The sequence below is a fragment of the Ostrinia furnacalis genome, unplaced genomic scaffold (genome assembly GCF_004193835.3).
Source record: "Ostrinia furnacalis isolate ACB-3 unplaced genomic scaffold, ASM419383v2 OfSCF2569, whole genome shotgun sequence".
Classification (NCBI taxonomy): domain Eukaryota; kingdom Metazoa; phylum Arthropoda; class Insecta; order Lepidoptera; family Crambidae; genus Ostrinia; species Ostrinia furnacalis.
The window spans coordinates 37526-53868 of NW_021132808.1; the positions used below are offsets into that span (position 1 = coordinate 37526).

At 45.2% G+C, this 16343-nt stretch overlaps 3 protein-coding genes across 11 annotated transcripts; all 3 read left to right on the forward strand.

The window, feature by feature from the left end:
• The first annotated feature begins 1646 nt into the window (after nucleotides 1-1646).
• On the forward strand, nucleotides 1647-5732 carry Tpst (tyrosylprotein sulfotransferase). 9 transcript variants are annotated; one of them, XM_028308946.1, is made up of 7 exons: nucleotides 1647-1966; nucleotides 2208-2346; nucleotides 2564-2601; nucleotides 3070-3673; nucleotides 3751-3879; nucleotides 3958-4082; nucleotides 4956-5732. In XM_028308946.1, exons 4-7 carry the CDS (start codon nucleotides 3143-3145, stop codon nucleotides 5179-5181), a joined length of 1011 nt encoding a protein of 336 aa, XP_028164747.1. In that variant the 5' UTR covers nucleotides 1647-1966; nucleotides 2208-2346; nucleotides 2564-2601; nucleotides 3070-3142; the 3' UTR covers nucleotides 5182-5732. The 9 variants fall into 9 exon arrangements, with proteins under 9 accessions (XP_028164747.1, XP_028164749.1, XP_028164752.1 ...); XM_028308948.1 differs by having other exon boundaries at nucleotides 2307-2346; XM_028308951.1 differs by having other exon boundaries at nucleotides 2307-2346; nucleotides 3126-3673.
• A 1356-nt stretch (nucleotides 5733-7088) lies between these two features.
• On the forward strand, nucleotides 7089-9737 carry LOC114355904 (protein-tyrosine sulfotransferase-like; the record flags this gene model as incomplete). The annotated part of the gene is made up of 4 exons (XM_028308943.1): nucleotides 7089-7547; nucleotides 7625-7753; nucleotides 7832-7956; nucleotides 8830-9737. Coding segments are annotated over 4 exons (939 nt in total), but the record flags the coding sequence as incomplete, so codon positions are not given.
• A 2599-nt stretch (nucleotides 9738-12336) lies between these two features.
• mthl1 (adhesion G-protein coupled receptor methuselah-like 1) lies at nucleotides 12337-15911 on the forward strand. The gene is given in 5 exon segments (XM_028308955.1): nucleotides 12337-12973; nucleotides 12976-13188; nucleotides 13278-13356; nucleotides 14747-15073; nucleotides 15204-15911. Coding segments are annotated over 5 exon segments (1635 nt in total). The 3' UTR covers nucleotides 15583-15911.
• The last annotated feature ends 432 nt before the right edge of the window (nucleotides 15912-16343 follow it).

Here is a 16343-nt window from a genome sequence, read left to right on the forward strand (position 1 = left end):
AAGACATAAATTTGTCAAGTGCATGAATACATGGATCAGTGTGTGTCTTATTGTTATGAGTAAGTACGGTTCCTTGGGATCGTCGGTATGAGTGCACCACATACAGGGACCATGGTTTTAACTCTTAAGAGTACATCGCAGGATATGTGTTAAAAACAATGCTACTTTATACTTCTTCTACTGCTACTGTATTCAAATTAATTATTTGCTACTTGTGCTGTTAATTACAATTCTCAATCCGTAAATAATATCTTCTTTCTACCGTGTTCGTACTACTGTTCTCGTAAAATCATCGTAACCGATTGTTGAAATCGGATTACATGAACATCACTCGACCATGTATGTCCATTTGGACATATCGAAATGGCACGCTTTGACGATCAACTTGCTGTATCTACTCCACAGATAAAGATAGATGCAGCATGTGTCAAAATTTGTATGAAGCCGAGCGTGCCACTTTTTAAACGTCATTAGTGTCATTTTAGCGAATTTTAGTGATTGCCGCAACGTAAAAGTAATCGTATCATCGTACTGCATTCGCAAAGTCATCGAATGATATCGTGTGACTCGATTCAAAAATTAATTAATTCCGATAAAACTGATATTTTGTTAAATTTATAGCTAGTCTGACTGTGGATTAAAATAATTATGTAGCGGTAGACGTTATTCTACAATTCTACATTATTAATTTGCAAATAATATTTTTGTTGTGCCTAATGTTTATGAAAGTAATGATCGTTATTCCATTATGTTAAATAGTACTACTAGTAATTCATACTTAATTCCATACTTTTAAATATCCTAGTAAGTAAATGACCTACTTTCATAAAATAAAGACTATTTTACTCAAGCTTTTTATTTTTAATAAATGTAAAAATGCGTAGTTTTGCCAATACGTTTTTTTTCATAAAGCTAAGTCAGGTACCTAGTTTTGAAGATATTTCTAAACGACAAAATCTCGGGCGTCGTATACATAGTAGTAATAGTGTATACTGCGATCACTGACCTAACTTCTTGATTTGTATATTTCGACGTTATACAGTGCACTCTGTCTTCCACGATCACTGATCTAACTTGTTTTATAATTCTTCTTCTGCTACTTTATTCTAATTAATTACATATTTGTTACTCGTTGCTGTTAATTACAATTCTCAATCCGTAAATAATTTCTTCTCTCTACCGTGTTCGTACTACTGTCCTCGTAAAATCATCGTATCCGATTGTTGTAATCGGATTACATGAACATCACTCGACCATGTATGTCCATTTGGACATATCGGAATGGCACGCTTTGACTAGCAACTTGCTGTATCTACTCTAATCCATATCTGTGATCTACTCTAATCCATATCTGTGGTCACCAATCACCATTCACCTCACGCACTCGCGCGATTGTCTAAACGCGGCATCACGACACCGCGCGCGACACGACATAGGCTCTCTTATAAGATGACCCACGCTGAACTGTCCCACCAAACTCAATGACAGGGGGGCGCTACCATCGTTCAACTATTATGGTTTCCAACATGGCAAAAATCTGAACCAGCGATCCGGTATTGACGGTGGCGCCCCACTGTCAATGTCATCGACAGGACAGTCCAGTATTTTGGAACTATATCTGTGCATCATAATGCCGATGTGTCAAAAGAAGGCTATCCTGTCTGTCAGTCAAGTGTCATTTCAGGTTCGCTCGAGTGTCAGATTAGTTATTTTTATTATAGGAAATTGAGGAAAATTCACCTGAAATTAATGAAACTGTGTTTTCAGTTAAAACTAGGGATTTGTTAAGCTAGTTATTGTTATAATTTCATGTACTGATTAAGAATACCTCGTGTACTTTTTTATCTGGTCAATAAAATTTAAGAATCTTGTTTGAGAAAATTCAATTCAAAAAACAATAAAAGCCTCACCAAGGAGATGTGTTGGCAAGAATCTAAAAACTTTTATTAAGGTTTTTTTCATGTAGGTAAGTGACTAATAGTTATTTTTTATTTTTACAACGTTATACATATTTTACTAAGGTATGAGGTAGGTACATAAGTGTTAATAGAAGAAGGTGATAATTTAAAGTTGTGTGATAAATAGGAACCTAATTCATTTATGGACGAAGTTTAATCTAAAGGACTTCTAAAGAAAAATAGTCAATTACTTAGGAACTTGTAACATTTTCACAATTACACATTTTCTTAACAAGAAGCTTGTTTCAGCTAAGTATAGCTGATATAAAAGCATAACCCATAATACGCTTGTATTGTAGTCGCCAGAATACAGACCTTGATTATGACCTCACATTACTGTTTGAACAGGTGGCCAAGTTAATAATTGGATCTGAAGTCTTATAATTAGGTATGAGTTCAACATCTAAGTACATATTTCATTTTATAGATAATTTATTTATTAATAATTGTAAAATAACCTGTTTTTTAATTTCTTTTGAGTATGTGTGTCTTATATCGACGGTGAAGTGTCAATAAATAATAAGAAGAAAAAAAATTGTATGTTGCCAAAATACATAAACGCTAAATTAAATAACAAAAAATCAATCGTGAATAAATTGTTCCAGGATCAGATTTTATCATAACAGGAACTACTTGAACTATTGTAAGTCAACATTGCCATTCACATCTATACTAATATTATAAAGATATGATTGTTTTGTTTGTTTGTATTGAATAGGCTTGGAAAATTTGGAATGTATTAGAAAATTTTATTTTATTTTATTTTATTTTTCTTTATTCAGAAAACCACAGCTCTTTATAATAATAATACAAACAGGTAATAATAATAATAATAAAAATTTATTCAGAAAGCATTGAAAATTTACTATTGCAAGCTATTGTAAAATATTGAGATTTTATAAATAAGTTAAGACAACTTTATATTGGTGGTATGAAGTTCGCCAGCTTATTATGTGAATAGTTACACATTGATTGTGATCGATAACTAGTTCAATGAATTAAATTAGAAACTATCGATAGATACTATTTTTCTCATATTATTGTAAAGTTCCTTCCAGTGTACAAAGACTTAAATAAATACCTCGTATACATAATACCCTTTCCAAACTAGCTCGTTGTCTAGCGATCGATCGGTCAATCAGTGAGGCTACCGTGTTGGGTCAGCAGCGTCGTCGCGGGCCGGGATGTGGCGCGGCGCGCGCTGGCGGCTGGGCGCGGCGCTGGCGCTGGGCGCGCTGCTGCTGTGGGCGTGGCGCGGCGGGCCGGGCGGGCCGGGCGCGGCGGTGTACGGGCGCGCGGGCGGCGCGGCGCCGGTGGCGGGCCGCGAGCTGCCGCTCATCTTCATCGGCGGCGTGCCGCGCTCGGGCACCACGCTGATGCGCGCCATGCTGGACGCGCACCCCGACGTGCGCTGCGGCCAGGAGACGCGCGTGGTGCCGCGCATCCTGCAGATGCGCCAGCACTGGGCGCGCTCGCAGAAGGAGAGCGTGCGCCTGGAGCAGGCGGGCGTGTCCAAGGCCGTGCTGGACAACGCCATCGCCGCCTTCTGCCTGGAGGTGATCGTGCGCCACGGCGACCCGGCGCCGCGCCTGTGCAACAAGGACCCGCTGGTGCTCAAGATGGGCACGTACGTGCTGGAGCTGTTCCCGAACGCCAAGTTCCTGTTCATGGTGCGGGACGGCCGCGCGACCGTCCACTCCATCATCACGCGTAAGGTGAGTCGCCTCCGAGAGTGCCGTCCCGCTCAATGCGAGTGTGACTGAATCATAAAAAGGACATTTTATAATTTCAGGTGACGATAACCGGGTTCGATCTTTCGTCGTACCGTCAGTGCCTGACGAAGTGGAACCACGCCGTGGAACTGATGTACCAGCAGTGTAAAGCTCTCGGCTCGGACAAGTGTCTGCTGGTTCGCTACGAGGTAACGAACAGTACGATTACGGTTTGATCGATCAAGGGTGATAAAATAAATTGTAATCGGAATGAAACGTGCGCGCAGGCACTGGTGCTGCGGCCCGAGGAGACGCTGCGGCGCGTGCTGGGCTTCCTGGGGCTGCCGTGGGACGAGGCCGTGCTGCACCACGAGCGCTACATCAACCAGCCCGGCGGCGTCGCGCTCTCCAAGTAAGCGCGCGGGACCGACGAGCTTCCTTCGCTCGCTCGCTCAGCTCTGACAATGAGATGTAGCGTTCAGATATTTGCTTTTAGCGTTCTTTCGACATGAAGTCAACTTGAGTGGGAATAGGAAGCGAATAGCGAATCGCTTCGGTTGGGTTGGGTGTAGAATGAAGACGCCCGACACATTTAAATGAATAATAATTGCTGCGTCTGGCCATGAATCGAACGTGTGAGTCGAACTCTTTTGTTTTCGTAGAACACAACTAATTAGTATACCTGTTGCGTTTTAAAAGCATTTTATTTCTTATAATAATTTGTGTCCTTGCAACGAGAGCAGATGCTTTTTCAAAACTCATGTAGCCCGTTTCCGTTTATATAGAGGACAGATCATCAACTATATCACATGTCCCGCTACTAACAGTTATCGCTTCAATGCAACATGACATAAGTGAAATAAGTGAATGCTTATTCAAACATCAAATATGTTTGTTCGACATACCGAATGTTTATGAAGTGCCATAACTTTACCATTCCTTTAAATATAATTTGTTGTATTTCATATTAAATGTAAGATTACCGACTTCTCGGCGACGAATTTATTTTACTTATAATATTAATTTATAAGTCTGAAGAGTTTGTTTGTTTGACACGCTAATCTCAGAAACTACTGGTACGATTTGAAAAAATATTTTTGTGTTGGATAGCCCATACGACTTCAACTTTATAATAATAGCAATGAAGTATAGACTAGTGTACCTACAATCTACATAGGTGTACTGACCATGTATCTCATAAAAAGACGACGAAGAACAGCGGGGTCAACGCCCACCGCCTCTTGTGGGCCGAAGTAATTAACGAACGGGTGTGACGTTCCCACAGCGTGGAGCGGTCGTCGGACCAGGTGGTGCGGCCGGTGAACCGCGACGCGCTGGACAAGTGGGTGGGCCAGCTGCCGGCCGACGTGCGCGCCGACATGGCCGAGCTGGCGCCCATGCTGTCGGTGCTGGGCTACGACCCCTGGGCCAACCCGCCGCGCTACGACGCGCTGCCCGCGCACCGCCGCGCGCCCGCGCCCGCCTCGCCGCCGCCGCCGCCGCCGCCCTAGTCCGCCAATACACGCCTGCAGCCGCCGCCCGCCTTTCATTTCACCCCCCTCGTTCCGGCAGGACTCGCGGCCCGCCAGGCGACGGCGCCGGAACGTTTCGCGGCCCGCGAGGCCCGAGACCGACTCCGACCTGAATAACTTGTAACGTAGTCGGCCACCCACCACTCGATACTAATAGAATCTCATAATGATCGCACGAAACTGTACTGTTTTTTGTAACCTTGCATTTAACAGTTTTGACGCATTTACCGCTGTGAATGCATTGACCGATAAAGTTTGAAGAGTGTACTTAAATATTGACGCATGTATAAATCTCTTGTGCCAAGGCAGATTACTATTTTTAAATGAACGCTTCTAAAATTCAGACAAATTTCGATTAAAGTGTGCGCAAAGCAATGGTCCTGACGACAGATTGTCGCGAAGTTGTTTCGCTGATTCGTTTCGGTACGTAAATGAATAATTGTTTTGAATCCGGCCGAGGCTAGAAACAATAAACACTCGTTATCGTAAAATTTGCAGTTCTACCGGTTAACGGATAGTTGTTATTAAATTTTAAAAATACATACTATTATTGTAGATAGCCAANGGTGTTAATCGAACTAGATCCAAAGTTTCAACCTTTTTTGTGTGCATAATGGCTGGAAATAACCCTTTTAGTCCTGAACTGCTTGTCTAAAGTCTAATATCCGAGGGTCCCAACCTTGAAGGTCGGGATATGGGTCCCAGGGAATTAGGATAAGCGGGTCAACTGATCATAACAAGGAAAAAAGGATTAGTCTGAAGTTACGGAGCACGCGACAGACGTGACTGTCCCCCTTACTAATAAAAAGTTACACAGTTGTTGATCACTGTTTTAAAATGACATTTCCATACTAAACGTCACTTTAAAACACTGTTCAACGAGCGTGCAAGTTTTATTAGTAAGGGGGTGTATATCTTTTATTTCAATGATTTATTCGTTCTTCGTTTGGTTTTTTTTATCTATACGCCCTTAAGTTCAATGGTGTGGGTTTACTTCCGTTAGGTCGTCCACATTCTGTTGATAATATCGTTCATTAAAACATTTCCATTTGTTATTATATTTTTCAAACGCTTTTGTTATTTTTATTCCCTTTAAAGACATTTGCTCTTTGACCTGTGACCTTTCGCAGCGGCCCTAACAGTGGCTCTCAAAGATTTTATAAAAATATCAATGAAACAAACGATCAATGTAGAGACAGCAAATTTATAGTTCGTTACACCCAAAAAAGTAGCCAATAAGTTCGCAACACGTCTTTGTTACAATTTGAATAAGGTTGTTTTAACAACTTTAAAAAAAATGCAAAAGTTTCATGTAAAAAATAAGGAAAATCTTGGCTTGTTCATCACTCCACTACTATAAAATGTTCTCAAAACCAGTCCCAGTATAATTGGGACGAAAAGTATGAATTAGATTATCAAAGCTCGTCAACATCGTAGAATGTGATCCGAGGGACGCGGGTTCGATCCCCGCCGCCGCTCGACTATTGTGGTAATAAATACCACTTGTAACATAAGCTTATTTTTTACTCGTAGCTTACTACGAGGGAATATCGGGATTTTTAGTAATTTGTATTTACAAATTGTGAGGTCGAAAAGTTACCTACCTTTTGGGAACCACTGCTTTTTAGTGCGTTGACCGAAAAACAATATTATCATATTTCTTTTGCATGTCACCCGCATTATAATAAGGCATTCGCAACCTGACTCCGGCTTTGTAGAAATTGCTATGACAGTTACAAACGATCGCATTAATCCAACTGTTTTCGATGGTTGTTTTGTGTGGAAAATTTGAAGAAAACTCTATTTTCAACCGACTTCAAAAAAGGAGGAGGTTCTCAATTCGACCCGTATGTTTGTTTTTTTTTTCTATGTTTGTTACGCGATAACTCCGCCANGGCGGGCCGGGCGCGGCGGTGTACGGGCGCGCGGGCGGCGCGGCGCCGGTGGCGGGCCGCGAGCTGCCGCTCATCTTCATCGGCGGCGTGCCGCGCTCGGGCACCACGCTGATGCGCGCCATGCTGGACGCGCACCCCGACGTGCGCTGCGGCCAGGAGACGCGCGTGGTGCCGCGCATCCTGCAGATGCGCCAGCACTGGGCGCGCTCGCAGAAGGAGAGCGTGCGCCTGGAGCAGGCGGGCGTGTCCAAGGCCGTGCTGGACAACGCCATCGCCGCCTTCTGCCTGGAGGTGATCGTGCGCCACGGCGACCCGGCGCCGCGCCTGTGCAACAAGGACCCGCTGGTGCTCAAGATGGGCACGTACGTGCTGGAGCTGTTCCCGAACGCCAAGTTCCTGTTCATGGTGCGGGACGGCCGCGCGACCGTCCACTCCATCATCACGCGTAAGGTGAGTCGCCTCCGAGAGTGCCGTCCCGCTCAATGCGAGTGTGACTGAATCATAAAAAGGACATTTTATAATTTCAGGTGACGATAACCGGGTTCGATCTTTCGTCGTACCGTCAGTGCCTGACGAAGTGGAACCACGCCGTGGAACTGATGTACCAGCAGTGTAAAGCTCTCGGCTCGGACAAGTGTCTGCTGGTTCGCTACGAGGTAACGAACAGTACGATTACGGTTTGATCGATCAAGGGTGATAAAATAAATTGTAATCGGAATGAAACGTGCGCGCAGGCACTGGTGCTGCGGCCCGAGGAGACGCTGCGGCGCGTGCTGGGCTTCCTGGGGCTGCCGTGGGACGAGGCCGTGCTGCACCACGAGCGCTACATCAACCAGCCCGGCGGCGTCGCGCTCTCCAAGTAAGCGCGCGGGACCGACGAGCTTCCTTCGCTCGCTCGCTCAGCTCTGACAATGAGATGTAGCGTTCAGATATTTGCTTTTAGCGTTCTTTCGACATGAAGTCAACTTGAGTGGGAATAGGAAGCGAATAGCGAATCGCTTCGGTTGGGTTGGGTGTAGAATGAAGACGCCCGACACATTTAAATGAATAATAATTGCTGCGTCTGGCCATGAATCGAACGTGTGAGTCGAACTCTTTTGTTTTCGTAGAACACAACTAATTAGTATACCTGTTGCGTTTTAAAAGCATTTTATTTCTTATAATAATTTGTGTCCTTGCAACGAGAGCAGATGCTTTTTCAAAACTCATGTAGCCCGTTTCCGTTTATATAGAGGACAGATCATCAACTATATCACATGTCCCGCTACTAACAGTTATCGCTTCAATGCAACATGACATAAGTGAAATAAGTGAATGCTTATTCAAACATCAAATATGTTTGTTCGACATACCGAATGTTTATGAAGTGCCATAACTTTACCATTCCTTTAAATATAATTTGTTGTATTTCATATTAAATGTAAGATTACCGACTTCTCGGCGACGAATTTATTTTACTTATAATATTAATTTATAAGTCTGAAGAGTTTGTTTGTTTGACACGCTAATCTCAGAAACTACTGGTACGATTTGAAAAAATATTTTTGTGTTGGATAGCCCATACGACTTCAACTTTATAATAATAGCAATGAAGTATAGACTAGTGTACCTACAATCTACATAGGTGTACTGACCATGTATCTCATAAAAAGACGACGAAGAACAGCGGGGTCAACGCCCACCGCCTCTTGTGGGCCGAAGTAATTAACGAACGGGTGTGACGTTCCCACAGCGTGGAGCGGTCGTCGGACCAGGTGGTGCGGCCGGTGAACCGCGACGCGCTGGACAAGTGGGTGGGCCAGCTGCCGGCCGACGTGCGCGCCGACATGGCCGAGCTGGCGCCCATGCTGTCGGTGCTGGGCTACGACCCCTGGGCCAACCCGCCGCGCTACGACGCGCTGCCCGCGCACCGCCGCGCGCCCGCGCCCGCCTCGCCGCCGCCGCCGCCGCCGCCCTAGTCCGCCAATACACGCCTGCAGCCGCCGCCCGCCTTTCATTTCACCCCCCTCGTTCCGGCAGGACTCGCGGCCCGCCAGGCGACGGCGCCGGAACGTTTCGCGGCCCGCGAGGCCCGAGACCGACTCCGACCTGAATAACTTGTAACGTAGTCGGCCACCCACCACTCGATACTAATAGAATCTCATAATGATCGCACGAAACTGTACTGTTTTTTGTAACCTTGCATTTAACAGTTTTGACGCATTTACCGCTGTGAATGCATTGACCGATAAAGTTTGAAGAGTGTACTTAAATATTGACGCATGTATAAATCTCTTGTGCCAAGGCAGATTACTATTTTTAAATGAACGCTTCTAAAATTCAGACAAATTTCGATTAAAGTGTGCGCAAAGCAATGGTCCTGACGACAGATTGTCGCGAAGTTGTTTCGCTGATTCGTTTCGGTACGTAAATGAATAATTGTTTTGAATCCGGCCGAGGCTAGAAACAATAAACACTCGTTATCGTAAAATTTGCAGTTCTACCGGTTAACGGATAGTTGTTATTAAATTTTAAAAATACATACTATTATTGTAGATAGCCAAATGTACATACATTTATTTACTTTATTTAATTTAATGATAACGATTGTGCAATGTAACATTATGAAATGTAAATAAAATTTTAAATATTTGACATTTATTTGATTTTTATTTAATAATAATTTCCATTATGTCGGATCTTCCAAAGGAAGTAGGTGTTCACAATTCACATAGACATAATATCTACTGACTCCGGATAACTGCATGCGTTTTCTAAGCTAAAAAAATAAGCCAATGTCTCTAAGCAGTGCCCTCTATTGTTAGCTTTTCATATTACCAACAACTGGTTTGTAAGGACGACGTAGAAACAACATGGTTATTTTGCTTGATGAGAACAACAGCAACCGTTTTAACCAAATTTAACTAGATGGCGCTATAAGTCTTGGAAACTTATTAAAGATAAGACTTATTAAAGAGATGTCGACAAATATCACGTATTTTTTTCCACAACAAACAGAGTAAGTAAATCCTCCGTCTGCATTTGTGAACACAGGCCCAGTTTTTAGATCCGCAGTTTGCTACCAATGCTTAAATATTAACAAAATGTAAACTAATAGTTAAAAATTGTACTAAAAGTAAAAAAACTGGGCCTGAATTGTTTTGTTTTATTTTTTTTACGCAGGTCGGGTTTTTTTTTATAAAATCTGATATTTTGGAAGCATGGATTATTATTTTGGAAAATCTTACGTGAGGACTGGCAAAATCTCATTAAATCTCACCAAGGGGGGCGGGGGGTTAAAAAATTGCCAAATTGTCTCACGTAATTAATGGACGCCCCCCTATAAAACACAACAATTTACATTACTCAATTCAATTTAGATTGTTGTATAGTCTTAGATAATAAAAAAATATAATGGTTAACTACTTATAACTATACTAACTTTATGTCACTTATTTGGTGTACCTACCTAGTACCATCTAGTACCTACCTAATAAGTAAATAGATAAAAAAACTTTTTTAAAAACAAGCTATATTCTGAAATGCAGTTGTACCAGTTTTTTTTTATTATAATTTTATTTTACACTTTTTAGTTGTATCTCAATCTGGGCCCTGGTCATCAATTTTTTACATCAATTAGCACCAAAGTGCTCGGGAAGACGAATCCAACGAACCCAAACTCGATAAGTTTCCGCCGTTTCGTTTAGGAGTTCTTATGGACACCTCCCGAATCCATCATCAGGACCCTGGACATCATCTAGCACTAAAGTGCTCAAAAAGACAAATCCAACGAATCCAAATTCGATGCGATTCCGCCGTTTCGTTTAGGAGTTCTTATGCATTGTCATCGTACTTACATAGGTATACCAAATTTCAGCTCAATCGGTTGAAGAGAACTGGTCTTAATTTCAGTTGCAAGATTTGTCCCACACATACTAACAAGTGAAGTCAATATAAAGCTTGTAATAATAATAAAAAGCTTGTAATAAAAAGTTTGTAATAATAAAAATTATAATAAAAAAAGCAACTTTTTTAAAAACAAGCTTTATCCTGAAATGCAGTTGTACTAAAACGAAAAAATAATTGTATGCTAGGTTCAAAGAATTTCGAAAGCTTGTATCGCGCATGGAATTTATTCCTCCTTTTTCTGTTTGCACTACAAGCTTTCGAAATTCTTTGAACCTAGCATACAATTATTTTTTTCGTTTTAGTACAACTGCATTTCAGGATAAAGCTTGTTTTTAAAAAAGTTGTTTTTTTATTATAATTTTATACACTTTTTAGTTGTAACTGTCTCAATCTCTGGGCCCTGGTCATCATTTAGCATAAAAGTGCTCGGGAAGTCGAATCCAACGAACCCAAACTCGATAAGTTTCCGCCGTTTCGTTTAGGAGTTCCTATGGCCACCTCCTGACTCCATCATCAGCCCAGCTCAATGGTACCATAACATTGCATTGTCATCGTACTTACATAAGTATACCAGCTCAATCGGTTGAGGAGAAGTGGTCTTAAATTCAGTTGCAAGATTTGTCCCACACATACTAACAAGTGAAGTCAATATAAAGCTTGTAAAAAGCTTGTAATAAAGCTTGTAATAAAAGTAACATTTGGTCAGCCCGTTTAGTGTAGTGGTTCAGAACGGACTAGTACTATGCCGAGAGGTCCCGGGTTCGATTCCCGACCGGGCAGAAATTAAATGATGAATTTTAATTTCTGTGACGGGTCTGGGTGTTAAGTGTATGTAAGTAAGTAAGTAATACATGTAGTTATAACGAAATTTACCCTGCCGCGGCGGCACCAAAGAAAGGTAATTTGTTAAAAGAGTGGCTTGCTTTTTGAGCTTTGAGGAGAAAGCTTTTTGGCTTGCTTTGCGATGCGCGGTGCAGCGATAAGTGGTTTATGTTGTTATTGTTGTGGAGTTCCCTCCGCGACTGCTGCGCGCCAGTCAGCTGTCTGCGGCCGCGAGCGAACGCGCCACGCGCCAGTCGCCCGTCACTTCGCCGGCCAGTCTCGTGCCAGCTCCCAGAGTGGGAGGTTGCGCTCCATGCCGGCTTAACTCCGTCGCACGTGTTCGACATCGCCCGCGTTCTGTGAACATGTTTTCTACCAGTGCTCATGAAGTTGTGAATTATTTTGGATACCGAATGGTTGCAAGCGGTTAATTTAAAGCGAACTTTAGTGTTACCGATTTCTTGACGCGGAGATATGAGTATAATATTGTCATCCCTCCAAGACCGGTGAGCGCCGGAAGCACGACGAGATGATAGCGACGTGTCTCGTCGTGTGGAGCCTTTGGGGCGCGGCGGCCGGCGGCGCTCGACCGGCGGCGCCGGCCGTGCCGCGCTGCTGCCCCGCCGGACAAGAGCTCGCGCCGGACGCGCTGCGCTTCGAGACGATGGCGCGCTCGAGCGTCGCCGCCGCCTGCCAGCCCGCCGCCAACCTCACATGGGAGCCGCTGGTGTACGCGCCGGCCAGAGGTACCTTCCTGCCCCGCGGCCAGCTGCCGCAGCACTGGAAGCTGGCGCAGGCGGCGGTGCCCGCGTGCGACGAGCTGCGCGCCATCCCCGAGCACTCGGCGCCGTATGCGCTGCTCGCCAACAACGGCTCGCTGCTGCTGCGCAGCGCCGCGGCCGCGCTGCCGCTGGACCGCTACTGCGCCGACGGCCACGCCGTGCTCGTGTGCGCCGCGGACGCGCCGCGCCCGCCCAGCAAGTGCTGCGCCGAGACGCGCGCGTTCGACGGCACGCGCTGCGTGGAGGACGAGGCGCGCGCGGCCGAGGCGGCGGAGGAGCTGCGGGCGCTGGCCAACGGCAGCGCGGTGGGCGGCGGCTGGCCGGCGTGCGCGGAGGGCGCGCGGTTCGCGGTGGCGGGCGCGCTGGCGGGCGCGCGGCTGGGGGCTNGCGGCACGTGCTGTACGGCGCGGGGCTGGCCGTGGGCGCGGCGTTCCTGGCGGCGACGCTGGCGGCGGGCTTCGCGCTGCCGGCGGCGCACCACGCGCTGCACTGGCGCTGCCAGACGCACTACGTGGCGGCGCTGATGCTGGGCGACGTGCTGCTGGCGGCCACGCAGCTGGCGGCGGACCGTGTGCCGCCCACGCTGTGCCGCGCGTTAGGTGAGCCGACGGTGAAGTCTCCTCGGGATTGTGCGCTGGTGGGTGACGTGGTGCTGACCGTGATGTTTGTTGCATGTGCCGCGCCGCAGCCGTCTGTATGCACTTCTTGTTCCTCTCGGCTTTCTTCTGGCTGAACACGATGTGTTTCAACATTTGGTGGACTTTCCGGTGAGTTATATTTAGTAATATTTGTTTAATTAGGTACACCAACTAAGGCCCAGTTTTTTTATTCATAGTTAAAATAACTCATTGTTGAATTTTGCTACTAATGGTTAAATAATAACAAAATTTTAACTAATAAGTAGTTAAAAGATGTACTAAGCTAACCATTGTTCGAAAAAAAAATCTGTTATTTATACCACTTGTCATTTGACATCTGTCAAATTTGACTATTGGTTTAACTGGTTTAACTACGAATCAAAAAACTGGGCCTAAGTTACATTAGTCATTAGAAAATAAGATTCTATTTTCTTTTTTGTGGTAGTTTTGTGTTATCTTCTAGCACGTCATGAACGTGATTGATAAATGATTTATTTATTTATTAATTTTGATGTATTAGAGCTCTTCGTAGGTCCTATCTACTCACCAAATGTTCGATGAAGCGTGGTGAAGCTGAATAAGCCAGCTACGGTCAGTTTTACAAAAAAATAAGATACAAATCCTACTAATATTATAAATGCGAAAGTTTGGATGTCTGGATGTTTGTTAATCTTTCACGCAAAAACTACTGAACGGATTTTGATGAAACTTTACAGTATTATTGTTTATAACTCAAAATAACATAATAGGCTATAATTTATGACGATCTGTGGAAAACTAAATTTCACGCGGGTGAAACCACGGGCAAAAGCTAGTGAGACTATAAAGGTTAACTTCAGTTATTTTCTTTTCACTTCTTTCGATCCTTTCATAGGTAACGGCTGAAGTTCCTTGTTCGCGATTTATGTGCTAGCCATTACCTACCTATCGTACCTAGGTAGGCAAGGTATACCTACAAGGTATTCGATGCAGAACATTGCATCCTATTCAATAGTTTTAATAATCTCCTCATTTTGTGGTAGGTAGGTATTTGAGGTTGTCGATTTCGAAAGCAACTGCCAACTACTTAATGAATAATACGATACCTACCTACTTACTTAAATGAAATTGTAATGGTAACTAACTATTAATTAATATCATAATACTGCTTGTGCTACTCTGTAATAGGATTTTTGTAGTTAAAGCTGGTCGAGATTCAATTTTTAAAATTAAATAAATTATAAACGAAAGAATAGGTAGGCTATGGACATGATGTTTGTTAACATAAAAAGTGTTAAATACATAATGATACCGAAAATATCCTAAAACTTGGGGCGATATCATAGAGATAACTGTTTTTATGTTTTCACACTGCCGAAACATCTGCGAAAGATTATTATCTTTGGGGAACTATGTAATTTTATCTTTGACTGGAACTATTCCGCTCTCGTTATCCTATGAACGTTCCCGAATCGACCGGCGCGTGGCTCGTGCGGGAGCGCGGTAGAGTGAGGCTAACGGCGCGGCGCGGTGGTTGCAGCGACTTCCGGCCGACGAGCCTGGAGCGCGGGCAGGAGGCGTGGCGCCTGCGCGTGTACATGCTGTACGCGTGGGGCGGGCCGCTGCTGGTGGCGGGCGCGGCGGCGCTGCTGGACGCGCTGCCGCCCGGCGCCGGCGCCGCGCCCTTCCTGCGCCCGCGCTTCGCCGTGCAGCGCTGCTGGTTCTACGGCGACATGGAGATCTTCGTCTACTTCTTCGGGCCCGTCGGCGTGCTGCTGCTCGTCAACCTCGCGCTCTTCGTCTCCACCACGCGCCAGCTCACCTGCGGCCTCTGGCGCCGCGACGAGGTCAAGTCCACATCGGAGAGGTAGGCATGATGCGTCGCCTTACTTTATTGATAATGATTACAGGTACACGTGCGGTACGGTCTACGAACCGTGTCAACCGTATCACGAGTCTAGCTGAGACAGTATCTGACCGTCGTGGTATGGTTCCAGGGCCGCGCTGGGGCGCGTGTGCGCCAAGCTGGTGGTGGTGATGGGCGTGACGTGGGGCGCGGACGTGGTGTCGTGGGCGTGCGGCGGGCCCGACTACGTGTGGTACGCCACGGACCTGCTGAACGCGCTGCAGGGCGTGTTCATCTTCCTGGTGGTGGGCTGCCAGCCGCACGCGTGGGCGGCGCTGAAGCGCTGCGCCGCGGCGTCGTGCTGCCGGCGCTGGTGCGGCCGCGCGCCCGCCGCGCCCGCGCAGCGCGCCACGCACTCGTCCACGCACCTGCCGTCGTGCGGCGAGTCGCTCACGCACACCACGGCCGCGCCCGCCGCCGCCGCCTCGCCGCCGCCGCCGCCCAAGATCCCCATGGAGACAGTGTGCTGAGCGCCCGAACTTTTCAATTGCGATGGACGCTCCTACGTATTTATTGTTCAGTATTATTTTTATTTTTGTATTTTTGATGATGATTACGAGTGTAGTTTCGTATGATACGATGTACTGTGAACGTTTTGAAGCCGCCTGGAGGCTCCCGTGTAATCGTAAGTCACGTTGTACCTTTGTACGAGCGTCGCGTACACATTTGTATATGTATGTTATTTGATTGTAGATATTGTACGTATCTAAAAATCTGTAAACCTGACGAGGCGTCGGGGTCGCTCTTGCCCCGTTTGATTGGCTGTTAAACAAAAGTAACAAATATATTGTGAAATTGATCTCTGGTGTTTGATTGATCTTCCCATAAATACCCCCATACCAGACGGCGATGGACACGAGTGTTCCGGGCGCGAGGCGCGAGCGCGGGCGGCGCGTTTATATCTTTTGTTCGCACGTCCTAACGCTGGTCGCTGCGACATATTTTTCGCAAATTCTATTTTTTAGTTGTAATTATTTGAAAGAATACTTGCACTTCTGCATTAGTATGTCCAACAACATTATTTAAAAATATACAACATTTTGAAAAGAAAAAAACACTAAACTTATTTTAGGATTGAGTTTACTGTCAATCGTTACGATTTCTCTGGGTTCTCGATAATTTGGGATTAAATGAAGCAAAAACAAAATAAAGTTCACAAATAAGTAATCCAGTTACATAATTCGGTTAAAATAGTCAGTCGTGGACTTGGGTCGTGGATGATGTTTGATTG